The sequence below is a fragment of the Loxodonta africana genome, chromosome 7, assembly GCF_030014295.1.
Source record: "Loxodonta africana isolate mLoxAfr1 chromosome 7, mLoxAfr1.hap2, whole genome shotgun sequence".
Classification (NCBI taxonomy): Eukaryota; Metazoa; Chordata; class Mammalia; order Proboscidea; family Elephantidae; genus Loxodonta; species Loxodonta africana.
The window spans coordinates 11,740,246-11,768,227 of NC_087348.1; the positions used below are offsets into that span (position 1 = coordinate 11,740,246).

A 27,982-nucleotide genomic window follows, 5' to 3' on the forward strand; every position below is an offset into this window, starting at 1 on the left:
GAGCAGGGACATTGAAAAATGTGTCTTGTCTTTTGTCAAGGATTTGGACATAGATATTGCAATTCACTGGCATCTGAAGTGCATAAATTTGTATTGCTATTACCCTAGATATGTAGGAGGAAGTAACAGAAACACAATTAATTTCTTGCAATTTCACTAACCCAAGCACCCTTTTAGGGGAAATAAGAAAGCCATTAAAAGGAAGGGCAATTAGCCATGCAGAAGACAGCATAAAAATGATAAGATTTATACTTTCATGCCTTTATACGTTTATTTATTCATTTCATTTAATATTTATTGAACACAAATTACAGGTCAGGTACTGTTTTAAACACTGCAGATATGGCAGTAAACGAGACAAAAACCTCTTTTCCTACAGGGCATGTATTCCCCTCAATGGAACGTACCAAGAGTGTACATGAGTGGGAAAACTCCTACACATATTTCTTTTTTTAAGTCTCCCACCTCACACGTGGAAGCCAGATCCTGATGTGTCTAATTCATTCACTTTCTCACTCATTCATTTAAAAATACTTGTTCATCTACATTGCTTCAGCCTAGTGTTGGATATTAATACAGCAATAATTCAGAGTCCCTGCGCTCAGGAAAATTGCATTTTACTGTGGGACACAGACAAATTAAGACACCATTATAATACAGAATATGTGCTATGACAAGATGTACACAGAGTTCTTTGGTCAACACAGAGGAAGCATCCACCCTAGCTTTAGTGATCCAGGAAACAATTAAGAGTTAGCTGGTAAAAAGGAGGAGGGAGGGTATTTCTGGCATCATTCGTGTGTACCAGTGTAGACAGAGGCACAACCGATAGAAGCCCAATGTCAGCCCGGAAAAGAGTAAATGCCTTATTCCATTGCCGTCGAGTCGATTCCAACTTGTAGCAACCCTATAGGCTAGAGGAGAACTGCTCCATAGGGTTTCCAAGGCTGTAATCCTTATGGAAGCAGATTGCCACATCTTTCTTCCACGGAGCAACTGGTCAGTTTGAACCGCTTACCTTTCAGTTAGCAGCCAAGCACTTAACCACTGTGTCACCAGGGCTCCTTAGATGCCTTATAGGAGAACCTAATAATAAAGGAGAATTCAGTGGTTCTAAAAATGAAGAAACCCCTGAAGATGATAAGAAAAAAAGAATTAAGGTATCCCCAGAGGAGATGTCATTACACAAGGACAAGGGCCTAAGAGTCCTGATTAAATGAAGACATGGGCTGGCATGGGAACTCATACTTAAGGGAAATTTTAATACCAATAAGTCTTCCTTTTAAGTGGAACTGCTCTCAAAGACTTACTTCTTATGTATCTGTCCACATATGAGATAGATTAAGACCTTTGTTTCCCATTAAACAGAAATGCATTGAGGATAGGAAACATGTCTATCTCATCATATAGCACTTACCACTGTGTCTGGTGCTTTACTGGCATCTCATAAATGTCTTTTGTTGCTTTTGTTGTTGAAGTTTGTGAGATCCACCATGCAGGAAGTGTTGGATGTAGCCCAGATCCGAACATCAGTTTCTGACTTGTTCTGTACACACGAATTGCGTATAAGAATATTCTACTTGTCCTTTGTGAGGTAAGCTCCATAAATATATATGTAAATATATATGTAACAAAAATTTGTCATTTCAATGTTCTTCACATGTGCAATTCAGTGACATTAGTTATATTCATCACATTGTTCAACTATCACCATTATCTGTTCCCAAGTTTTTCCACTACTTTTAGAGAAGCTGAGTGCCCTCTGAGAAATGTCTCCCTCTTTCTCCCCCGCTCCTGCCGCCTCTGGTAACCACTAATTAACTGACGCTGAACTCTTAAATCCATTTCTTATTTCAGAAAACTAACTGGAGCATTGTGCGGATACAGTAATAATGTTGTGGTGGTGGTTGTTGTCATTGTTAGGTGCCATCAAGTTGGTTCCAACTCATAGTGACCCTGTGTACTACAGAATGGAACACTGCCTGATCCTCTGCCAGCCTCACAATCGTTATTACGCTCGAGCCCATCATTGCAGCCACTATCTCAATCCATCTCATCAAGGGTCTTCCTCTTTTTCACTGACCCTCTAATTTATGAAGCATGATGTCCTCCTCCAAGGACTGGTCCCTCCTGATAACATGTCCAAAGTTTGTGAGACAAAGTCTCTCCATCCTCACTTCCAAGGACCATACCAGCTGCACTTCTTTCAAGACAGATTTGTTCTTCTGGCAGTCCATGGTATATTCAATATTCTTCACCAACACCACAATTCCCAAGGCATCCATTCTTAGGTCTTCCTTATTCACTGTCCAGCTTTCACATACATATAAGGTGATTGAAAATACCATGACTTGGGTCAGGCACACCTTTGTCCTCAAAGTGACATCTTTACCTTTTAACACTTTAAAGAGGTCTTTTGCAACAGATTTGCCCAATGCAATAAGTTGTTTGATTTCTCGAGTGCTTCTTCCACCAGAGTTAACAATAATATACAAGAGTATTTTAAGATAGCCTAGTATTATGAGAAGACTCAATGGGGTCTAACTAAATAGATAAAAGTTATGAATGTCACGTTCTAGCACAAAATTCTTCACAGGATATTATGATGCTGAGAACTTTTATCATGAAATATACTTTGGCTTTTGATTTTTTTTTTTTTAATTGACATATCTGCTGCTGTCGAGTCGATTCCAACTCATAGTGACCCTATAGGACAGGGTAGAACTGCCCCATAGGGTTTCCCAGGGGTGGCTGGTAGATTCCAACCACCGACCTTTTGACTAGCAGCCGAGCTCTTAACCTCTGTGCCACCAGGGCTCCTTAATTGGCATATAACTTTCATAAAGGAACATGTACACATCTTAAGCGTGCAGTCTAATCAATTTGACAAATGTATCAACCCACATAACCACTACCCAGATCAAGCATACCTGAATGATCTCTCATGTCCTCCTTCCCCCCAGTTACTACTTCTCCAAAAGTAACAATTACTCTTACTTCTATCACCATACATTACTGTTTACTGTTCCTGAATTTCATATGAATGAAATCATGCTATATATACTCTTTTCGTGTATGTGAAATTCATACATTTTGTTTTGTGCAGCAATAATTTGTTCTTTTTAATTTCTGGTCATTTTTCCTCTATATGAATATGCCATAAGTCATCTATCCATTCTTCTGTTGATGAACGTTGAGTTTTTCCCAGTTGTCTAGTCCACAACTAGGAATAATGCTGTTTTGTGAACAATCATGTATACACCTTTTGGTGGAATAACCAATCATTTCTGTTTGGTTTATATCCAGGAATGGAATTGCTGGATTTAAGGTATATGTATATTTGACTATAGTTACAAAGCAAATAATATTTCAAATTGGTTATGTTAATTTACATACCTACAACAAGAAAGTGTGAATTTTGGTTGCCCCATATCCTTATCAACTCTAGTTATTGTGTGTCCTTTTAATTTTAGTTATGCCTACGGTTGTATGTTGTATCATGTTGTAGTTATAATTTACTCTTTCCTGACTACTAGTGGTGTGGAACACCCTTTCTTGTCTGGCTTTTCTCCATTTTTATGAAATTGTTCCTTTTTTCTTATTGATTTTTGGGAAGATCTTTAAGATTTTTTAGATCTGTGTTACAAATATCTTCTCCAAGTCTGTGGGCTGTCTTTCCACCCCTTTAATGGTGTGTTTTGAGAAACAGAACTTCTTAATTTTATTGAAGTCCCATTTATCATCCTTTTATTTTATGGCTAGTGCTTCTTGTGTCCTGGTAAGAAATCTTTGATAACTCAAGTTTCTGAAAACATTTTCCTATGTTTTCTTTTCAAACCTTTTGTTAACCTTTCACACTTAAATCTATTATCCATTTCAAACTAATTTTTGTGTAGGGTTTGAGGTATGGGTCAAGGTTAATATTTCTTCAGATGGATGGCCAAATGGCTCAGTAATATTTTTTGAAAGAACCATCCTTTCCCCCATTAAATTGCAGAGATACGATCGCCATAAATCAGGTGATCATATGCGCATAGTTTCTGGACTCTCTACCCTGTTGCATTGTTATTATTTCTTGCTTAAATGTTTAGAAGAATTCAGCAGTGAATCTGTCTGGGCCTGAAGTTTTTCTCCTGGAAATATTTTAAATTAAAGATGTAATTCTTTTAGTAGAGATAGAAGCACTGAAAATCATTTCGTCTAGTCACAACAGTGAAATATGTAGTAATTTCTTTTTATTAGTGATAATACTATATAGTGCTTGTGATCTTTTTTCCTTGATTCATCTTGTTAAGACTTTCTAAAGTTTGATAACTTTTTCAAAGAAATAATTTTGTATGTATTATGTATCTGCTTTTATTCCTATTACTTCTTTTCTTCTACTTACTCGAGCTTAATTTGTTTGTTTTCTGGTTTCTTTGTGTATGTGTTTGTTTTTAGCTTCTACGCACAGAAGCTTATTTTTGTTTTTTTTTTTGTTTGTTTGTTTTTTGCAAGCTTCTTTTTTCTCTAAGAAATGCATTTACAACTATAATAGTCCCTGTTGTGTTGTTGCTGTTGTTAGGTGTCGTCAAGTCAGTTCTGACTCATAGCAACCCTGTGTACTACAGAATGAAACACTGCCAGGTCCTGAACCATGCTCACAATCGTTGTTATGCTTGAGCCCGTTGTTGCAGCCACTGTGTCAATCCCTGTCCTTGAGAGTCTTCCTCTTCTTCTCTGATCCTCTACTTTGCCAAGCATGATATCCTTCTCCAGGAACTGGTCCCTTCTGACAACATGTTCAAATTATGTGAGACCTAGTCTCACCATCCTTGCTTCTAAGGAGCATTCTGGTTGTACTTCTTCCAAGACAGATTTATTCGTTCTTTTGGCAGGCCACGGTATACTCAATATTATTCGCCAACACCACAATTCAAAGGTGTCAATTCTTCTCCCTTATTCATTGTCCAGCTTTCACATGCATATGATGCCATTGAAAATACCATGGCTTGGGTCAGGTGCACCTTCGTCTTCAAGGTGACGTTTTTGCGTTTCAACACTTTAAAGAGGTCTTTCACAGCAGATTTGCCCAATGCAATGCATCTTTGGATTTCTTGACTGCTGCTTCCATGGCTGTTGATTGTGGATCCAAGTAAAATGAAATCCTTGACAACTTCAATCTTTTCTCCGTTTGTCATGATGTTGCTTATTGGTCCAGTTGGAGGATTATTGTTTTCTTTATGTTGCGGTGTAATCCACACTGAAGGCTGTGGTCTTTGATCTTCATTAGTAAGTGCTTCAAGTCCTTTTCGCTTTCAGCAAGCAAGGTTGTGCCATCTGCATAACACAGGTTGTTAGTGAGTCTTCCTCCAATCCTGATGCTCTGTTCTTCTTCATAAAGTCCAGTTTCTTGGATTATTTGCTCAGTATACAGATTGAATAGGTATGGTGAAAGGATACAACCCTGATGCACACTTTTCCTGACTTTAAACCACACAGTATCCCCTTCTTCTGTTTGAACGACTGCCTCTTGATCTGTGTACAAGTTCCTCATGAGCACAAGTAAGTGTTCTGGAATTCCCATTCTTCTCAATGTTATCCATAATTTGTTATGACTCACACAGTCAAATGCCTTTGCATCGTCAATAAAACACAGGTAAACACCTTTCTGGTATTGTCTGCTTTCAGCCAGGACCCATCTGACATCAGCAATGATATCCCTCATTCAATGTCTTTTTCCGAATCCAGCTTGAATTTCTGGCAGTTCCCTGTCAATATAATGCTGCAGCTGCTTTTGAATGATCTTCAGCAAAATTTTACTTGCATGTCATATTAATCATATTGTTTGATAATTTCCGCATTCAGTTGGATCATCTTGGGAATAGGCACAAATATGGATCTCTTCCTGTCAGTTGGCTAGGTAGTTGTCTTCCAAGTTTTTTGGCATAGATAAGTGAGAGCTTCCAGCCCTGCATCTGTTTGTGGAAACATCTCAACTGATATTCCGTTAATTCCTGGAGCCTTGTTTTTCACCAATGCCTTCAGTTCCTGATCATATGCTACCTCTTGATATGATTGAACGTCAAGCAATTCTTTTTGGTGTAATGACTCTGTGTATTCCTTCCATCTTCTTTTGATGCTTCCTGGGTCATCTAATATTTTCCCCATGGCATCCTTCATTATTGCAATGTGAGGCTTGAATTTTTTCTTCAGTTCTTTCAGCTTGAGAAATGCTGAGCATGTTCTTCGGTTTTGTACTCTATCTCCAGCTCTTTGTACATGTCATTATAATACTTTACTTTGTCTTCTCAAGCCGCCCTTTGAAATCTTCAGTTCTTTTACTTTTGCTTTAGCTGCTCGATGTTCAAGAGCAAGTTTCAGAGTCTCTTTTGACATCCGTTTTGGTCTTTCTTTCTTGTCCTTTTAATGACCTCTTGCTTTCTTCATGGTTGATATCCTTGATGCGATTCCACAACTCATCTGCTCTTTGGTCGTCAGTGTTCAAGGCATCAAATCTATTCTTGAGAATGTCTCTAAATTCAGGTGGAATATACTCAAGGTCATACTTTGGCTCTCGTCAACCTGTTCTAATTTTCTTGTTTCAAATTGAACTTGCATATGAGCAATTGATGGTCTGTTCTGCAGTCAACCCCTGGCCTTGTTCTGACTGATGATATTGAGCTTTTCCATCATCTCTTTTCACAGATGTAGTCAATTTGATTCCTGCGTATTCCATCAGATGAGTCCATGTGTATAGTCGCCATTTACGTTGTTAAAAAAAGGTATTTACAATGAAGAAGTCATTGATCTTACAAAATTCTATCATGCAATCTCCAGCATCATTTCTATAACCAAGGCCGTATTTGCCAATTACTGATCCTTCTTCTTTGTTTCCAGCTTTCACATTCTAATCACCAGTAATTATCAATACATCCTGATTGCATGTTATATCGATTTCAGACTGCAGAAGCTGGCAAAAAATCTTCTATTTCTTCATCTTTGGCCCTAGTGGTAGGTGCATAAATTCGAATAATAGTCGTATTAACTTGTCTTACTTGTAGGTGTATGGATATTATCCTATCACTGACACCATTGTACTTCAGGATAGATCTTGAAATGTTCGTTTTGACAATGAGTAGTACACCATTCCTCTTCAAGTTGTCATTCCTGGCATAGTAGACCATATGATTGTCCAATTCAAAATGGCCAATACCAGTCCATTTCAGCTCACTAATGCCTAGGATATCAATGTTTATGCTTTCCATTTCATTTTTTGAGAATTTCCAATTTTCCTAGATTCATACTTCATACATTCTATATTTCAATTATTAATGGATGTTTGCAGCTGTTTCTTCTCATTTTGACCTGAGCCACATCAGCAAATGAAGATCCCTGTTAGCATTACCAAAATTATAATCTACATTACGATGCTGTATTTTCACTCTAAAGCAGTTCAAATAATTTCTGATTTCCATTTTGATTGCTTCCATTTTGATGGTTTTTTGATCCATAGGTTATTTACAAATGTGTTGGTAAATTTTCAAACATCTGTGGACACTGTAGTTATCTTTTTGTTAGAGATTTTAGTTTAATTCCTCTATGGTCAGTTCTAGCTTAATTATTCTGTAAATTTTATCCCTTTGAAATTTATTGAGAATCACTTAATGGTCCAAACTATAGTCTGTTTTTGGTAAATATTCCATGTGAAATTTTTTAAACAATGTGTTTGTTACAGTTGTTGGTTGTAGTGTTCTACTTAGGTTAATTAGTTCAGGTTTGTTAATCATGTTTTAAAAACTGCAACCACACTGTAGATTTATCTATCTTTCCTATTAACTCTGTAACTACCAGAAGAGATTCACAATTGCTAACGACCCACTGAAAGAAACTGTTTGCCAAATTTCCAACATCTAAGCCACTCTACGGAGCCCTGGTGGTACATTGGCTAAGAGTTCAGACTGTTAACAAAAAGGTCAGCAATTCGAATCCACCAGCCATTCCTTGAAAACTCTATGGGGCAGTTCTACTCTGTCCTATAGGGTTGCTATGAGTTGGAACCGACTTGACAGCAATGGGTTTGGTAGGTTTTTTTAAGCCACTCTATAAGCAGCCTTGGTGGCGCAATGCTTAAGCACTTGACTGCTGACCAAAAGGTTGGTGGTTTGAACCCATCAGCCACTATGCAGGATTAAAGACCTGGCGATCTGCTCCTATAAACATTATAACCTAGGAAACCCAATGCGGCAATTCTACTCTGTCCTATAGGGTTGCTATGAGTCAAAATCGAGTTGACGGTGCACAACAACAATAACAAGACAGTTTATATTCAACGTTTTTTACCCTCCATTTGGGCGATGAGCTCAAATTTCATGTTAGGGTTTCCTACCTTGACGGTTTTAAACTGTCACTTGAATATGTATCCATTTACCTCCTTTTTTCTTGGGATCTCAGGCAAAATTATTACAACAAATAGTCCATTTAAATATCCTGTTTCACAATAATGTTACGGTAATTTAAGATCACAGCCTTAAATAAACAGAAATATTCTACTAACAGAATGGGCCTTTTTCTTTAACACTCACCACCAACTACCTATGCCAATATTATTGTCAACTGTAGGACTTACCCTTAGATCTTAAGGAATGTTATTTTAGGCTTTAAATCTTATGGACAGTGTCTCTGTTCCTTTTTTCATTTCAGATTGGCCATCACTATGCCCTATTTTGGCCTGATTCTCAAGCCGCAGCACTGGGGAAGCAATATTTTCCTTTTCCAGGTTCTCTTTGGAGCTGTCACCCTCCTAGCCAAATATGTTAGCGTTCTGACAGTGAATCATATGGGTTGTCAATTAAGCCAGACATCGTTCACATTTGTTGTGGGACTTTCCATTCTGGCCACCATATTTATGCCTTAAGGTGAGAGAGACAAGAATTTGGGGAAAGGAAGTGGCTACTCCGAAACTAGGAATTGCATTGATCTCATCTGCCTGGAGCAAAAAGAATGGCATCTGCCATTGAAAGCCAAAGGATTACTTGCAATCAAAATGAGGATTTGAAACCAATTATGCCAAGACGTTGTTAGTAGGACTTAGGCTGTTGCTGAGACAAGGTCAGCAAGGGGGGGTTCAGACATATGATGTGGTCTTTACATCAAAGTTGGACCTGGACATCAGTTCCCTTTATTCCTGGTAGTTTCTTGAGAACAATAATTGATCACTGGACCTTTAGACAATGACTTTTTTTTTTTTTTAATAACAATCATGGAGTGGTTATGCCTTATAATTGTATCCCAAACTAGGGACATAATGCTCTCACTTCCTCTGTTTAGTACCCTTTCTTATTACTAAGCTCTCCCCTAGTCATTTGTCTACCCTTTGGTCCCTATATATTCATTTGTGAGTCTGTTATTAAGTCACCATGACTGAAACACTTGTTTAGGGGAGTGTCCTTGACTTCAAGGAAGTAAGTCGTTGTCTTCAGGTAGAGTGTACAGGAGAACAAGGAACTAAGCAGATTAAGAACTTAATGCAGCCACTGTTAGGTGACTGTTTTACTCAGTGGATGAAATGGTTATATATAATGATTACTGTTGTTGTTAGGTACTGTTGCATCACTTCCAACTCATAACCCCCTTGTAGGTAATGATTAGGGGGACCATATTGGTCACTGTGCTTCACCTACCTCTCAGATCAGAAATGTGTTTTAAAAGATCCCAAATTGGTGAGCTCCACTGCTCTTCTTGAATCTCATCAATAGTGCAAGTTCGCTACCAACAATGTCCACTCCAATGTTATCAAGCACTAATTATGTACCTTTTATTGGCCAGAAAGCTGGCTTTTCTGAAACTTCTTGTAAGTGGCTCCCAAGCTGACATTATTTATTTCCAAGTGATTGGACTTATGCTAAGTTTTTATTCTAAGGCTTGTTTCTTTTCACATTATCCTTTCCCAGATAAATCCAGTCCTTTCCTTACCATCTGAAGTAATACATGCCCCATGTCAAAAACCGTCTCCGCATCCTTAACTTTAAATTCCTCAGAGAAGTGGTGAGTCTTAAACACCTCAATTATTATCCATATATAGGCCCATGTTCTATAAACATACACAAAACCAGTTGCCACCATGTTGGTTCTGACTCACAGCGATGCCATGTGTGCAGAGTAGAACTGTGCTCTGTAGGGTTTTTGAAGCTCTGACCTTTCCAAAGCAGATTGGCAGATCTTTCTTCCAAGGTGCCTCTGGGTGGGTTTTAACCATCAAACTTTCATTAGTGGTCAAACAAGTGTGCAAAACGAAAAACCAAACCAAACCCATTGCCACTGAGGCGACTCCAACTCATAGCAACCCGTTAGGACAGAGTAGAACTGCCCCATATGGTTTACAGGGAGCGCCTGGCGGATTTGAACTGCCGACCTTTTGGTTAGCAGCCATAGCTCTTAACCACCACACCCCCAGGGTTTCCAACAAGTGCACAGTAAATATTAAGTAGAATGAATAAAAAACAATATTTACCTGCCTCTTCTTCCCCCTCTCCTTTACTGGCTATACTCAAATATTTGGGGAGAGTTGAAACTACTAATTTAGATCTTTCTTTCAAAGTTTAAGGAATAGTTTGTTCTTAAGTCTACGATTCTCAGTTTATCAACCATTCCATAATCTCTGGCATGATTCCATCTATCTACCACGTATTTCACATTTGTAAACCCCACCAACGAGATTTTTTCACACGTGTTTGGAGTTGGCAAATTCTTCAGCCCAACCCTCCTGAGTCTTCCTGGACTTCCTTTCTACAGAAATACAGACGCTGCGTGTGGTTTTAGCAACATTGGGAATTGGTGCTTCTGCTGTCGCCAGCACTTCTGCTTCTATCCACCACAACGAACTCATCCCCACCATAGTCAGGTACAAGAGCTAATAGATCATCTGTCTAGGTCCAAAACGGGACTTTCCTAACTAATCGACATTTATTAGGAATAAAACTGAGACTGTTTATGTGTCAGAAGGAATCAATTGTAATAGAAATAATGGCAGTTACTTATAGGCAACAATTTTGAACCCTGGCTTGGTGCTTGATACTATGCCAAATCCTTTAAAGCATCATCTCATTTAATCTTGAGAACCAGTCTACAAGATAGTGCTGTTGCTATCTCTGTGTTAATAATGATGAATCAGTTTTATAGCAGTTACAAACATGATGATGTTGAAGGTAGAAAGCAATAAAGATTAATCTCCTAACTAAGGGTCTGCTGTCAGGGCCCGTGTGTTTAACAACTATATAGTCTCCCATTATAAAATCAAAATGATTTTATTTGATGAGAACTCACATGTATAGACTTTTATTTTTTTGTATTGTTATTTGCACTCTAAGGGCAACAGTTGGAGGAATCAATTTAATGGTCAACAGGTGTGGGACAGCCCTGGCTCCCCTCTTGATGACCTTAGCAGTGTATTCTGCCCCCTGCCTTGGATCATCTAAGGAGTCTTCCCTACGCTAGCTGGCCTTGTTGTACTTCTCCTTCCTGAAACCATGAATCAGCCTCTGCCTGACACCATCCAGGATGTGGAATATGAGTGAGTAAACCCTCTAGCTGTCCCTTGAGGGTGCTGTGTGCTCTAGGTTTGTGATGGGGAAGGCAAAAGACCACTTGGGGCCCTCTACAGGAGTTCCTGGAAAACCTGGTGGCATGTGTAGTGGTTAACAGCTACAGGTGCTAACCAAAAGGTCACCAGTTTAAGTCCACCAGCTGCTCCCTGGAAACCCTATGGGGCAATTCTACTCTGTCTTATAGAGTTGTTATGAGTCAGAATCGACTCGATAGCTAAGGGTTGGGTTTTTTCAGGTTTTTTTTAAGGAGTACCTGGGTGACACAATCAGTTAATAACTCGACTACTAACCAAAAAATTGGTGGTTTGAAGCCACCTCTTTTGAACCCACCCAAAGGGACCTCGGAAGGAAAGCCTAGCAATCTGCTTCTGAAAGGTTACAGCAGTTCTACTCTGCATACATGGGATTACCATGAGTTCGAATCATCTCAATAGCCACTGATTCGGTTTTTTGTTTGGTCTTTCACGCAAGCACAGGCCTAGGCAATCTGCATATGTGTCCTTGTCCTTTAGTTCAGTGTTAGCCTAATCTTTAGATACAATGACATCAGACTTCTTTTGAGACTAGATAGCACAGACTCTCAGACCGAATCGACTTGACAGCAATGAGTCTGGGTTTTTTAGTTTAGACAGCACAGAGGAGCTCCTGGGTGGTGCAAAGTTAACAAGCTCAGATGCTAACCGAAAGGTTGGAGGTTCAAATCCAGCCAGGTGCACCTCAGAAGAAAGGCCTGGCTACCTACTTTTGGGAAAAATTAGCCATTGAAAACCCTGTGGAGCACAGTTCTACTCTGACACACATGGGGTCCCCATGATTTGGGATGTACTCATACTGTTGTAGATAGTACAGAAGAGCTCTGTCAAGCCTGCACCAATAGGTTTAGTGTGAAGAAGACAAAATTAGCTTTGTTGTGAATGGCACATACTCTCTGCCTTTGTGGGAGATACACACCCCCGATATTTTTTCACAAATCTGCTAAGACTCAACTGTGCTATTCTCATCCCACTGGCTTAATTACCCACCAGTCTAATGAATGCCTGACATATTGTGGGAAATGGAATGAGATTGCCTCATGAATGCAAACCTGATTGCTGCTTCAGTGAAGGCATAATTTTAGGACCATAGCATAGAGAACAAGACCCTCCTTGCAAAAGTGACAATGTATTTGAAAGAAGTAGATCTTTTAAGATGCCTGAGAAGTTCAATCAGTCTTGCTGCCACAGGTCATGAAAATGTTGAGGAGAAAAAAACTAAGGAAATAGGAAAATGATCTTACAGTTTTCAACCATCCCCTTGATTTTCCAAAGGTGTCACTGATCACAAGCAGGCCTAAAGAGACAATGATGACAGTAACGACATTCAAGCTGCCTACCCAGGTCTACCCAGGCAGCAGAGCCTTTTCCAGCACAAGATCGTCAATTCCTACGTGGTACTGAGTTATCCGGAGCCCTGGTGGTGCAGTGGTTAAGAGCTACAGCTGCTAGCCAAAAGGTCAGCAGTTTGAATCCATCAGCGGTTCCTTGGAAACCCTATGGGGCAGTTGTACAATGTCCTACAGGGTCACTATGAGTTGGAATTGACTCATTGGCACGCAACAACAACAACATTGAGTTATCCAAGGCTGGTGGACAAAGGATCAGCTCATGCAAGTGCTGTAGGACATATGCATTTATTCTATGCCTTTTCTTTGTTTCTTGGTTTTGTTTTTGATTGTGTTTCTTTTTCCCAGCAGAAGAGGCTTAAGAAAAGCAGAGCAGGAGGAAACTTCCATGAAAGTAACCCAATTTTAAGGAGTTTCCAAGAGCTGTCTGTTGATCAGAGGTGGAACAAAATGAGGAGAAAAAGCCAAGAGTGCTGTTTTATGCCTGCAAAACTAGTCAAAATGTATAATGTACAGATGAATGTCACTCAGATTTACAAAGCTAAATATATCAATTTTCTCAAAATAATTTCAGTGTATAAGGAATTCCATGGAACAATCTCATATTTTCTGGAAGAAGTTGCAAAAAATCATTCCAAATTTACCTAGAAAGTAATAATATCCAAGATTATTTAGAAAGAATAGGATCACAGCATGAAAAGGGGGATGACTTGTATGATGAAGTATGTTTTATTAAAAAGCTGCAATAAAAAAAACAGTAATAGCAGATTCAACAACAAATCAAAGAAGTCCAGACAAAGACCCAAGTATGTATAAACACTTAATATATGATACGTTTGGCATCATATCACTAAGAAATCAATAATGTAATAAGTAGTGCTAATTATCTCTTTCACGTCATCAGGAAGGATTAATCACTAGAAAGACCAACATTTAGAAAATATCTGATAAAGTAGAGGGTCAGCAAAAATGAGGGAAACCCTCTATAAGATGAATTGATATGGTGACTGCAACAATGAACTCAAACATACCGCAGATTATGAGAATGGCACAGGACCGGGCAATGCTTCCTTCTGTTATACATCAGGTCGCCGTGAGTCAGAGCCAACACAACAGCAACTAACCACTGAAACTCAGGATTCTAAGGCAAGGCTGCATCTCAGCTGGTGCTGGTAGCTCAGAGCTTGTTGGAGGGGTCCCCCGAGCCTGGGACCTGGCCTCTGAGGAAGGTCATCTCGCTCAAAGTGATTGAGACAGATCAAAACAGAGCAACCACACAAGACAACAAAAGCCACATGCCTTTTATAAGATTGGAAATGACATCCCATTACCTCTGCCATATTCTGTCCATCCTATTCATCAGAAGTGCATCAATAAGCCTAGCTCACACTGAATGGAAGGGGGTTACATAAAGGCATCAAAACCAGGAAGCATGGATAATTAAGAGACGTTTTAGACACTGCCTACCACATCATCCTATTTAAATAGCATCCTTATCTATTGCTGTCATGGATTGAATTGGGTCCCTCAAAAATATCTGTCAACTTGGCTAGGTCATGATTCCCTTATATGATTGTATGATAGTCTACCATTTTATCTTCTGATGTGATTTCCCTATATGTTGTAAATCCTATCACTATGATGTAATAAGATTGATTAGCGGCAGTTATATTGATGAGGTCTACAAGGTTAGGTAGTGTCTTAAGCCAATCTCTTTTGAGATATAAAAGAGAGAAGTGAGCAGAGAGACAGGGGACCCTTATACCACCAAGAAAGCTGTGCCGGAAGCAGACCGCGTCCTCTGGACCTGAGATTCCTGCACTGAGAAACTCCCAGACCAAGTGAAGACTGATGACAAGGACCTTCCTCCAGAGCCGACAGGGACACAAAGCCTTTCCCTGGAGCTGGTGCCCTGAATTCAGACTTCTAGCCTATCGGTCTGTGAGAGAATAAACTTCTGTTTGTGAAAGCCATCCACTCGTGGCATTTCTGTTATAGCAGCACTCGATGACTAAGACGATCTTCATCTTCATCATTAGTCTCCATTCTCTTTCCCTGTTCTGTTTTTCTGGTTTCTTTGTGTATGTGTTTGTTTTTAGCTTCCACACACAGAAGCTTATTTGGGTTTTTTTTGTTTGTTTGTTTGTTTTTTTTGGAAAGCTTCTTTTTTCTCTAAGAAATGCATTTACTATGCCTGATGGTTTTTTTTTTTTAATTATTATTATCTTCCCAATGCTAGAATATAAACTCAGTGAAATAAAAAACATTGTTTTGTTCACAACTATTTCCTCGTCACCTAAGACACTGCTTGGAATATACTAAATACCAAGTAAATATATGTGGAATGTTGAATGAATTAATTACTATAAGGAATGTCAATACATGCAGCAAAAGGCATGGGGCCAGGGTGGTGGAATTGTGCAGTCCACTTCTGTTTTTCTCCATAGAGCACACTCCTTTCCTCAGCACCATTGCCTAAGTCATGTATCCTTTCCACATGACCTGGGATGCCACCTGTTCTGTATACTGTAAACATTCTCTGATGTCTCATCAATGAATTTGCCTGCTCCTGTTGCATTATCTCACTTAGTTTCATTACTATGGTTTTATAGAATACGTGTTTAACATCTGTTGGGGTGGAGCCCTGGTGGCGTAGTGGTTTTGGCTACTAACCAAAAAGTCGGTAGTTCCAATCCACCAGCCACTCCATGGAAACCCTATGGGGCAGTTTTATTCTGTCCTATAGGGTCGCTCTGAGTCGGAATCAACTTGACAGCAACAGGTTTTATCTTTGCTATTTTCTTTTTCAGAACAGATATAGCCATTGTTGGAATTTCATTCTTTTGTTACATTTTATAAATTTCTAAAACTATTGGGATATTTCATTCATTTGGAAGATTGTACAAAACATATATGTTCATCTTTTTTAAAAATTAGAGTATAAACACCTGTGTTCCCACTGTCCAAACTAAGAAATAGAACATTTCCAGTACCCAGGTGACCACCTGTGTGCTGATCCTAAATAACATAACTTCCCTCTCCTCTAGAGGTAACCACTATCCAATCTTTTGGGGTAAGAAATTCCATGCTTTTCTAGTTTTACACAAAGATATGACTCCCTATGCATATAATTTAGCTTTGTCTGTCAATGAACTTTATCATACTATGTGTGACTTACTTTCCTCTTCAATATTACGTATATGAGATTCTTTCATGCTGATGTGTGTAGTGATTTTTTTTTCATTGCTATAGTTTTCCACAGTGTGAATAGACAAAAATTTGTTTTATTTATTCTACTGCTTACAAATATTTGGATTTTTTCTAACTGGATCCATAATGAACAATTTTGCAATTAATACTCTTATACATGTCCCCACAAGTCAAGCACATGCAAGAATTTCTCTGGAGATTGCCTCTAGGGCTAGACTTGGTAGTAGTGAATATGTTTACTTTTGTGTTTCCTACTTAATAGAAAGTTATTTGCCGACATAGTTAAACACATTTACTTTGAAACATTTTAAAAATTATTAAATCCCAACTTTGGGGGCATCTGTGGGTCTGCTTCTGTTAGGTATTTTTCAGTTGGTTAAGAGTCAAATTTTCCTATATCTTCACTTGTCTCATATGTATGTCTTCACTTTTGTATACAATACTTGTATAAAATGTATGTTAGAAATAGAGACCATTTCTTCTTTTGGAAATTAAAAATTGGTATCTTATTTTAGTTTGTATGCCTCTCAATACTAGTGAGATTGAGTTTTTTTATTAATTTATTAGTCATATCCATTTATCTTGAAAATTTTATGTTGTTTCCCTTTACTCATTTTTTCTGTGGGAATGTTAGTCTTTTAATGAAGAATTTCTATAATCTCTAGATACAAAGAATATATACACTTTGAAAATTTTATTCTGACATCCATTAATTTTTGACAATATGTTCATTGTATCGTAAAAGTAATGTATGATCATTGTTTAAAAATTGAGTGCAGGAAAGTACAAAGAAAAAAGTAAAAATCAGTGAAAATGCCACCATTAAAGGATAACTATGGTTTTTTGGAGTCCCTGGGTGGTGCGAGGAAACCCTGGTGGCATAGTGGTTAAGAACTATGGCTGCTGATCAAAAGGTCGGCAGTTCGGTCCACCAGGCGCTCCTTGGAAACTCTATAGGGCAGTTCTACTCTGTCCTATAGGGTCGCTATGAGTCAGAATTGATTCGATGGCAGTGGGTTTTTGGTTTTGGGTGGTGCAAAGGGTTAGTTAACAAGCTCAGCTGCTAACCGAAAGGTTGGAGGTTTGAGTCCAACCAGAAGCACCTCAGAAGAAAAGTCTGGTCATCTACTTTCAAAAAATTAGCCATTGAAAACTCTCTGGAGCGTGTTTCTACCCTAACATACATGAGGTTGCCATAAGTTGGAAACAACTCAACAGCAACTGGTTATTGCTACATCTGAATATCCACTGTTCTGATTTGTATTTATAGGGTTTTTATTCCACATAAATTTCTAATTCGTATTTAAAAAAAAAAAATACGAATTAGCTCTGTTTAAATTTCTGCCATTTGCCTTTATGTTCAGAATATTTTTCATTTCTAAATTTCCTAATTAAGTTTACTATTGACTACTTTTGGTTTAATTGTAACCAAACTGAAATTTATGTTGATATTAGGTGTAGTATGAGGCTATTTATTATTCATTGACATCCAAACACCAAATTAATAGTTCCAGTAACATCTAATTCATAATCCTTTATTTGCCCGAGCAGTAATGTTTAACATATATCCTTCATTTGCCCGGTGATTTCTGATCTTAAAAAGCATCATATACTAGTAATTAATATGTATCAGGGTCTGATTTGGAGTTATTTTCTTTGTAGATCCACCTGTTTGTTAGATAATGGAACATCACTATATTGAATAAGTCAGCCTTAAACTTTAATAAAAGTGCCACCATTAACACAGCCAAACTCACCCTCTTTCTCATGATTCCTTTTTGTTCCTGTAAACAATATTCAGAAATATTTGGAGGCATTTTTTTAACTTTGTCCAAAACATGAGATTCTCATTAGCATTATCTTACACAGGAACAAACTAGAAATCTCTTCTTTTTTACTCCGTCTGACATTTTATGATTTTCTTCATACTTCTTGAGATTATTCAAAGTATTTTATATTTAGTACTACAATTGTAAATTTGGACAATTTGCATTATATTTTTACTTGTTCTGAATGGTTATAAAAAACACTTCATTTTTCTCTTTTCTAGATTGGTCTTTAATCAGCACCCAACTCCCGAGAACACTTTAACATCGGGTTATTTTCAGGCAGGTCGCTCCATGCTTTCCTATTGCTGAACTTTGTCTGTTAGGGGAAAGAAAGAGCAATCAAGAAAGCAAAAGAAAATAACACACAGAATAACTTTATATATTCATAATGAACCAGTTCAAACTGATTCCTCCGCCAGTCAACATTGGTATAACCCATGACCCAGAAGGGTTTGAGTGACACTTGTGAAGGAAAGGACCATCCTTTTTGGGAAAAACTGGGGTAAACAGCTTTGGAAGTTGTTTCTTTAACCATAGTGCTCTATGGCCATTGGCTAAAGAGACCCTTTGGAGATGCAAGAAAAGAGTTGAAAATTTTATGAATACTTTCCAATTACTCCTTATTTTAAAATACTCGTTCCTTCCCTGCCCTTTTTCTCTTTCCTCCAACAATTCTACTCCCAGTGACAAGTTCACGAACAGAACTGCACTGGTATCCCATCAAGATTCACTTCCCTCATATAGTCTGTCATCTGAGAATGGGAGTTCTATAAAATCCTTCACTATTCTTCCTTGACTACAGCAATCATCTAGGGACAGGATCATAGCCCTCCCCTGTACCATTCCCAGGCTATCTTGGGGATAATAGGTGCTAAAGCAAAGGGGAGTATGAAGCTCTTATAAGAACCTAAGCAAAACTGAAAAATTCAGTAGTGAGTGCACACTTCCCAAGGGCAGGGAGAATGTCCCATGAACAATAGGCTTAATATTGGCCTCTATCCTCTAAAGCTAATGGTGAAGGTTGGGCAGAGGCGGTATATGAAATCTAGGGAGCCTCAGGTGGAGGAGGACATCATTTTGTTTGGAGACACAAAGGCTCAATTAGTTGGGCCTGGGCCTGAAAACTGGGAAAAGGACTCCAATGGTCTCTGTGTTTCTCGGGCATTAAATGTCTTCACCACAGACCCAGAGAACATATCATCACCAAACACTCACTTGAATGCTTACTCACCTGTTTTCCACATCCTGGATGGTGTCAGGCAGAGGAAGATCTCTGGTTTCAGGAAGAAAGACAACCAAAAATCCAACAAGGATGGGGGAAACTCCATAGATGATCCAGGGCAAGAGAGGCATATAAACTGCTAGTGTCATCATGAGGGGAGCCAGTGTTCCTCCAATCCTACTGGCCACTAAAATGATTCCTAAAGCTGTACCCCTGCAGGTGAAAAAAATCTTGTAAAACAGTCATAAGTCTAATTTTGTTTGTAGCATTTTTATTTGATATTGAGAGATAACAGAGCATCGTTGTTAGGAGTTAAAACTCGAAGGCAAATGCTTGGTTTTGAGATTTTCCTCAACCATTTCCTAGGTGTTGAACATTTGTGAAGTCCTTAACTGCCCTGATCTTTGAACTCCCCACCTTTAAATTATACCTTTAATTAAGTATACCTTTAACACCTAACTTACAGAGCTATCCTAAGGATTACATGAGATAAGGCAGTAAAAGGATAGGAACAGTGCCTAACACAAAGGGAGTTTTCATTAAATACTTTGTTGTTACTTGTTGATACTAGTCATAGCATTTTGTTATTGTTGGGTGCCATCGAGCTGATTCCAGCTCATAGCAACTTCATGTGACAGAGTAGACTATCCCATAGTGTTTTCTTGGCTTTAATCTTTATGGAAGCAGATCACCAGGTCTTTCTCCCATGGAACGGCTTGGTGGGTTTGAACCACCTGCCTTCTGGTTAGCAATCAAGCTCTTACCTGTTGTACCTCAAGGCCTCCTTGTAATAGTATTAGTATTATTTATATTATTTATTGTTTCTGAGATTTATCCAGGCACAGCTTTATACCCCCAATGAGTATCTCTTAGCAGACAAATAACTTCTTTGGCTCTGCCAGAGAGTCCATTATCTCTAGTACCTGAGTGTGGTGGGTATGAGCTCATTGCGATAGACAGCAATACTGGTACTAGTGGCTGAAACTGTGCAGATTCCTAAAGCTGCCAAGGTCACAATCACCGTCTGCATTTCTGGAGAAAGAACGACCAGTGAGACACAGAAAAAAAGCTAAGTTGCAAACCCCTAGTTAAGGATGAGAAACACCAGGCTGATGAATTGTCACAAGGTTAAAAAAATATTGTAGGCAAATTCAGTGACAGAGAACAGGGTATGGTTGATGAGCTAAGTTACAGATTCATCAACCACGTCTGAATTAGTTGTACCAGCCCTCCCTGAATATCTGCCCACTGCCAGTGAAGATGCAGTGAAGGAGGGTCTAGCAGAAGTTAGCACTATTTCACGCTACCAAGTTTCTTCTGAAGGCTGGCTTAGCGTATGGGACTATCATGTGAGTAATAACAAAAAGGAAATAACTCAGTCTTATCTTAGAGAAATTTACAATTTTGGTGCAAAGACTCTTTAGAACTAGGGAAGGTATTGCATCCATTAATGTTAAGAAACAAGACTTTGGAGACCAGAAAAAGGGTAAACAGAAGCCAGTCCAAGAATGATATTTCAAGAGTAAGTAACCAAAAATAGGGACTGATTTTTGAGAAAAAAAGAAATGTGAAATGTTGGGACCATTAAAGGGAAGATTTAAAGGTGGATTTCCTAAACAATATTGAAAAATCTGTTAAAGTACAGGACTACAGTGTCTTTCTGGAAGTACCTTCTGCATTACTCTACTACATTAATAAAATTGTCTCATGGCCTATTAAACAGAAAGGTTTCTTAACTGCTCTGCCTCTGACTCCCTATAATACAATGTCCTCGTGTTCACTTTTCATCACACAATCAGATATGTTCATTGCACCCAGAAAGACTTTCCTAAGCCAGTATGCCTACACATAATCCACTGCTGTTGAGTCAATTCCAACTCACAGCAACCCCTACAGGACAAAGTAGAACTGCCTCATAGGATTTCCAAGGAGTGGCTGGTGGATTCAAACTTCCAACCTTTCGGTTAGCAGCTGAGCTCTTAACTACCAGGGCTCCAGTATGCCTACACGGTGACTTAATATCATATTCTTAAGTGGATGCGTACCAAAACCAAAAAAAAAAAAAAAACCACACCTGTTGGCATCGAGTGGATTCTAACTCATAGTGACCCTATAGTGGATACACAGAGATTGGAAAATACACTAGTTCTGAAGTTTTTATTAGAGGAAGTCCCAAACCAATGGACTCTTCAGTAAGGGATAGGCTGTTTTGATCACCTGCTATTCACACCAATAGTGAGAGAGGGATTCCCACCCTAGGATTATGAAGATGGCTGAACATATGACATGCAACACTGGAGAGATGAGATTGAAAGCAGTTAATTAGCCACATATATTCACAGCCTGCACTCTTTAGAAACTCTATGGGGCAGTTTCTACTCTGTCCTGTAGGGTCGCTATGAGTGGGAATCGACTCGACGGCACCGGGTTTATATTCACAGCCTGCGGGAGGAGGACACCACATGCCATGCAGGGCCACACAGGGATTGCACTCCAGAACAGAGTGAACAATCAGAAGCTGTGGAAGGTAGGCTCTGTAGTATCAAGAGGGTACAATGACCCCTGGTTCCCACAGGAAGACGACTGGTTTATTTGAGCAATTCCATAGGCTGTTGGGAACTGAAACCTACTACTCAAAAAAAAAAAATTTTTTTTTTTGAAGCAGAAATTGTGCCTGGTTCCCTTGACAAAGAGTGTTGTTTGGCTAGGAGACCTTATAGGTGGAAGCAGAGTAGGGAGCAGAACTTGTGGTTAGGCCAGACGAGGCTCTCCGGATTTTACCACATGTCAAGGCAGCACAAAATATTAGGCTTGATTTTAGGTCTTACACTATCTAGTCTGTCCTGCAATGTGATAGAGGGAACTACTTTTCTGAACATCCCCTTGCTGATCTTCGGTTCTTATACCTATCAGCTACTTGCAGAAGGAGTAACAAACAGAATAAGTCCCAAACCTTCAGATTGGATTCAGGGAATCTATAGTCCTCAAAAGGCGCTTCCCTTTTTCCCAGCCTGCAAGAATGTGAGCAATGTTAACCTTGAGGAACTTCCTTAAAGTTCAATCTTCTCTCACCTTTGGCCACAAACACAGTGGTCAGAATGAAAAGTCCACTCAGGAACATGAACAATATATGGCTTATTCTGCGGCCCATATGATTCAGTGCCAAAAGGGCAATACATCTTGCGGGGAGGGTGACAGCTCCAAAGAGAATCTGGAACAGGGAAATATTGGTCCCCAAGTACTGCAGGTTGAGAGCAAGGCCATAAAAGGATAGACTGGTCGAAAATCTGTGGAGTAAAAGAATGAAGACACATCCATTGAGACTTAGAGCCTAAGTCCCGCAACTGATGACAAGATTGGCCCCGGCAGTCAGTGGTCATTGTTGAAAAATATAGTCTTAATTTGTGAGTCCAAACAAGCTGGATTAAATGCATTCTATTACATCCATCCCAGCAATTAAACAAAAAACCCTGGACCAAATGCTTAATTAACTATCAGAAGACTCTGAAAAGTGAGAGAACGAAGGCAGGCTCACTAAGATCCTCAGAACTTGAGGAATGACACTACTGTTATCTCCCTACTTCCTCTTCCCCTCAAGGCTCCTGCCAACCCTCTCCAGCTTCATAGGATTTTTTTTCTTTTCTTTTGTTTTTTTTGCCTTCTATATATCCCAGTCTAGGCATTAAGAAGCCTGCACCACACAAATAAAAATGAATGTAGACACCAAATAAAGCCTCAAGAAAATCTGGCTCTCTTCAGTGAAAGGACAGGAAAGGCGTGATCCAGCAGGACACAAACTTTTAACCATGCCTACCATTTCCCAGATGAATACCACAAAGAAGGCTGTGCCCCTCCCCTTGTCCATCAGGTATAGGCAGCAGAGTCTGTAAGCAGAAGCCCTCCTCTGCTGAGTCTAAATTCCATACCTCCAATGCAGTAAGGAAGCAGTACCACCCCCACCTGAATCTCTGGAAAGAATCCTGACTTCTGAAGCACTCTACCGCAATAAAACAGCACCTTCTTGCCTGACTCTTTGGATAGAAACTTGATGTCTATCCCCACCCTATAATGAAGAGATAGCATCCCTATGCAGACAAGCCTGGGAGTACATCCCTGTTTTCCACCTCCACTCTCCAATAATAAAGCAGCAACCATCCCTGGGACAGTCTGAGCAGAGCTCTGACTTCCATTCTGCCCAGCAGTAAAGAGGGGGTACCACTCCCCAGCTAAGTCAGTAGATGGAGTCCTGAATTCCATTTCTACCAAATAATAATAAGACAGCATCACTCCCTCTCCACAATGGTTTGCAATGGCAAGAAGCACTGTACAGTGGGACCCTGTTGCCTATACTAAACTATGCTAATGCATGCAGAGATGGTGCCCTTCCTCCCCTCCTTTGTGCTATGGAGATGTCAGAGTGGAGTCCTGTTCTCTGCATAGCACATGTGGTGCAAACCAGAATAACATTGCAAAGACTTTGTAAATTAAATTGGCATCTAAACTACAAACCAAAAAAGCAAGCTAGATTTGCATTCTGTACTTAAAAAAGTTGAGTGCATACTAAAAAAAAAAAAAAATTTAATTTTTAATTGGAACTAGAGACTTAAAACACTCAAAATGTCCAGGATATAGTCCAAAATTTCTCATCATAAAAAGATCCAGGAAATTTCACATTAAGAAAACACAACAACAGAAGCTAACACTAAGATGACACAGTTGTTGGAATTATTTTTTTTATCATAAAAAACACTCCAACAAAAAATTATAAGCACTCTCAAATAAATAAAAAAAAAAACAGAAAATTTCAGCTAAGAAATAGAAGATAAAAAGAAGAACCAAATGGAAATTTTAGAACTAAAAAATATAATAACCAATACAAAAACTCATTGGATGAACTATATAGCATAATGGACATGACAGAATAAAGAATCAGACAGATCAATAGAAACCATTAATCTAAGAACAAAACAGAAAACAGATGGGGAATTTTTTTCAAAGCCTCAGGAACCTCTGGGTCATTCTAACATTCTAAATTTCATTCAATGAGAATCCCAGAAGAAAAGGAAAAAGAATAGAAGACAGAAAAAAAAAATTGGAAGAAATAATAGGTAAAAACTTCCAAAATTTGGTGAAAGACATAATCTACATATTCAAAAAGCTGAGTGAAACCCAAACAGGACTTGGGAAAAAAAAAAAAAAGGTATATAAGAGATACACTTTAAAACAACATATATAAATCGTGATGGAATAGTAAAAATGTTCAAGTAATCCTTGAGGAAGACAGGAAAAGGGACACAGAAGAGAGAAGACAAAAGGGACAAACAGAAAATAAAACGGCAGCCTTCAATCCTAATATATCCAAAATTACACTAACAGAAAAATTCTAAACACACCAACTAAAAGAGATCAGAAGAGTGGATTAAAAACATGAATAAACTATATGCCATTTACAAGCAACTCACTTCAAATATAACAATATAGGCAGGTTCAGCAGGTTTGGGTGATTCAAGATCAAAACATAAAAATGTATCATATTTCTATATACTAGCAACAAATATGTGGAAATTGAAATGAAAAACACCATTCCGTTGACAATTGCTCTAAAACATGAAGTACCTGGCTACATACCTAACAAAGTTACTATAGGATCTGCAGGCTGAAAACTATAAAAAGCTCTTTAAAAAATTAAATAAATATATGGAGAGACACACAGCATTCATGGTTTGAAAGATTTAGCAAAGTAAAAATGTAAATTCTCCCTGAATTAACCCTATAGGTTTAATGTAATTCTTATCAAAATATCAACAAGATTTTTTTGTAGATATAAGCAAGTTTATTCTAAAATTTAGATGGAAACTCAAAGGAGGTAGAATGTAGCTAAAACACTTCTGAAGAAGAAGAAAAGGTGGGAGGAATCAGTCTACCTGATGCTAAAACTTACTTCATAGCAACAGTGATCAAGAAAGCATGGTATAGCCGGAGGGATAGATGCGTAGATGAATAATGAACCTAGAACCTAGAAAATGACCCATATGAATACACCCAACTGGTATTTGACAAAATTGTGAGACTAATTCAAGGGAGGAAGGATACTATTTTAAGCAAATGGTGCTGGAACGTTTCAACTGGATATTCATAGACCAAAAAACTGAGTCTTAATCTAAACCTCACATGTTAAGCAAAATTAACATAAAATGGGTCATAGGTCTAAATGTGAAAATATAAAACTTTTAGAAGAAAACACAGGATAAAATCTTCAGGACCTAAGAGGTCTTTTTTTTGTTATAACACCAAAGTCACAATCCATAAAATAAAAACTCAATTAAGTGCACTTCATTATATTTAAAGCATTGCTAGGCAAAATATCCTGTAAAGAGAATGAAAAGATCAGCCATAGACTGGGAGAAAATATTTGCAAATCACATAGAAAACAAAACAAAGGACTTACATCCAAAATAAACAAAGAACTCTCTAAATTCAACGGTAATACATAATCCAACTAGAAAGTAGCAAAAGGTTTGAGAATCATTTAACTGAAGAAGATATACGAATAACAAACAAACCCATAAAAGTATATTCAACACCATTAGCAATTAAAAAAAAAAAAAGCAATTAAGGAAGCACAAAATAAAGTTACAATGAACTATCACTACACATCTCTTAGACTGGTAAGTAAGTAGATAAATAAACATTGATGAGAAAGCAAAGTCTTTGAATCTTCCGTACATGTTCGTAAGCACGTAAAACGCTGCAGCACTCTGGAAAACAGTTTTGCATTTTCTTATGAAACGAAACATACATTTTCCACATGGCACAGCAATCATACTCCAGGGTATTTATCCTAGAAAAATTAAAACTGATGTTCACACAATAGTCTGTACACAAAGACTCAAAGCAGCCAAAAATTGCAAGCAACCCAAATGTCCTAGAATAGATTGGCGGTTAAGTAAACTTATGATACATCCATATCGTGGAATACTACTCAGCAGGAAAATGGAACGAACTATTCATGCAGCAAAAATTGGATGAATCTCAAAAACATTATGCTTAGTGAAAAAAGCAAATGGCAGAAGAGTGCAAACAGTATGATTCCATTTACGTAGTATTCTCTAAGTGATAGAATTAAGGTCATGGATACAGATCAGAGGTTGCCGGGGGTTAGATTTGGGGAGAAGTGTGATTATAAAGGGGTAACGTGGGGAAGTCTCTCGGTAGTGATAAAATAGTTCTTTATCCTGACCATGGTGATAGATACATGAATCTATACATGTGATGAAATTTCATAAAACTATGTATCCAAAAACAAAAGCACTTGTAAAAAACTAGAGAAACAGGAAGCGATGCCAATGAAAAATGGTGAAGTAAGGAGCTCCAGGGCTCTATCCTTCCACAAAAGCAACTAATGAGTTTACAAAAGCTGTCAGAATCAACTTTGACAAAACTCTGGAATCTAGTCAAAACTTTGAACAACTAGGTGAAAGCTTGCTGCAGAAATAAGCTGCTGCTTTACAGAAAGAAGGAACCCCTGGTGGCGTAGCGGCTAAGCGCTACAGCTGCTAACCAAAGGGTTCGCAGTTCAAATCTGCCAGGCACTCCTTGGAAACTCTATGGGGCAGTTCTACTCTGTGCTATAGGGTTGCTATGAGTCGGAATTGACTCTATGGCACTGGGTTTAGTTTTTTGGGTTTTTTGTCAAGGAAAGATGGCAGTGTGGCATTTAATTGTCCATCTACCGTCCCCCAACCCCTCAACTGGTGGCAGCCATGAAGATAACAGTCTTCACTCTTGATGCAGGTTGCTAGTGCCAGACAGAGCAACACAGGCTTTATTCTCTGGTGCCTAACTGAACGACTGGTACAAGGAATTGTCTTTGTTTTGCCTGACTCCCAGGACTGGCATGGTTTCCCAAAAAGCACTTGCTGAAAGCATTTATAGGCACAATTATTGTCTGCAGCAGTTGTGACAAGACAAAACAGTTGGGAAAAGCAATAAACAGACTGAACAGCCTGGGAAGGAACAGGTAGGAAAGAGGTGTGTGGGAGGAAAGGGCTTTTAAAAGCTCTTGCATATACCGGGGAGCTAAAATGCCATGCATATGACCAGGGCTAGGCGCGTGTTTGGAAGAGAACTTAGAAATCTCTAAACTTTCACCTCTAGCTGACCTTCAAGTTGTACAGAAGCCAGAAGTGAAGACTAAAGCAAAGTTATGAACTGTGTGGCTAGGAACTGAAGGAGTGTCCAAACACAGAAACGAACTGCAAAGACTGGAAGAGTTATTTTTCTTTTTCATCCTTTCCTTTTTTTGAGGGGGGGAGCAGTCCAGGAACTTAAGGGAACTACTGAAACACTAGAAACACTGAAACACTAGGTAACCACTGCTAAAAATATAACCAAGGGACTAGAAAGCAGTGACACCAACAGACATACGTACACCAATGTTCATTGCAGCACAATTTGCGATAGCCAAAAGGTGGGAACAACTTAAATGCCCATCAGTGGATGAATGGATAAAAAAATGTGATACACACATACAATAAAATACTGCTACTCAGCCAGAAAGAGAAAAGAAGTCTATTTCAGGACGTGGCATATAATCAAGAACCGGTAATACTGAAGCAAGAAGTTCAAGCTGCACTGAAGGCATTGACAAAAAACAAGACTCCAGGAATTGATGTTTCAGCAAGCGAATGCAACCCTGAAAGCACTCACTTGTATATGCCAAGAAATTTGGAAGACAGCTACCTGGTCAACTACT

The 27,982-nt window shown here is 38.7% G+C and overlaps 1 protein-coding gene and 1 pseudogene across 2 annotated transcripts in view; one reads left to right on the forward strand and one right to left on the reverse strand.

Moving 5' to 3' along the window:
• LOC111753195 (steroid transmembrane transporter SLC22A24-like) overlaps positions 1–13,375 on the forward strand; it is a 35,347-nt pseudogene extending 21,972 nt beyond the window's left edge.
• Positions 13,376–18,911: 5,536 nt separating this feature from the next.
• LOC100668668 (solute carrier family 22 member 10) overlaps positions 18,912–27,982 on the reverse strand; it is a 39,250-nt gene continuing 30,179 nt past the window's right edge. For both annotated transcript variants that reach the window (XM_023559670.2, XM_023559671.2), the window contains exons 7-9: positions 22,300–22,514; positions 20,151–20,259; positions 18,912–19,440 (exon numbers count right to left, since the gene is read on the reverse strand). In XM_023559670.2, the coding sequence (XP_023415438.1) occupies positions 19,233–19,440; positions 20,151–20,259; positions 22,300–22,514 (532 nt within the window). In that variant the 3' untranslated portion in view covers positions 18,912–19,232. The remainder of the gene's footprint in view (positions 19,441–20,150; positions 20,260–22,299; positions 22,515–27,982) is intronic.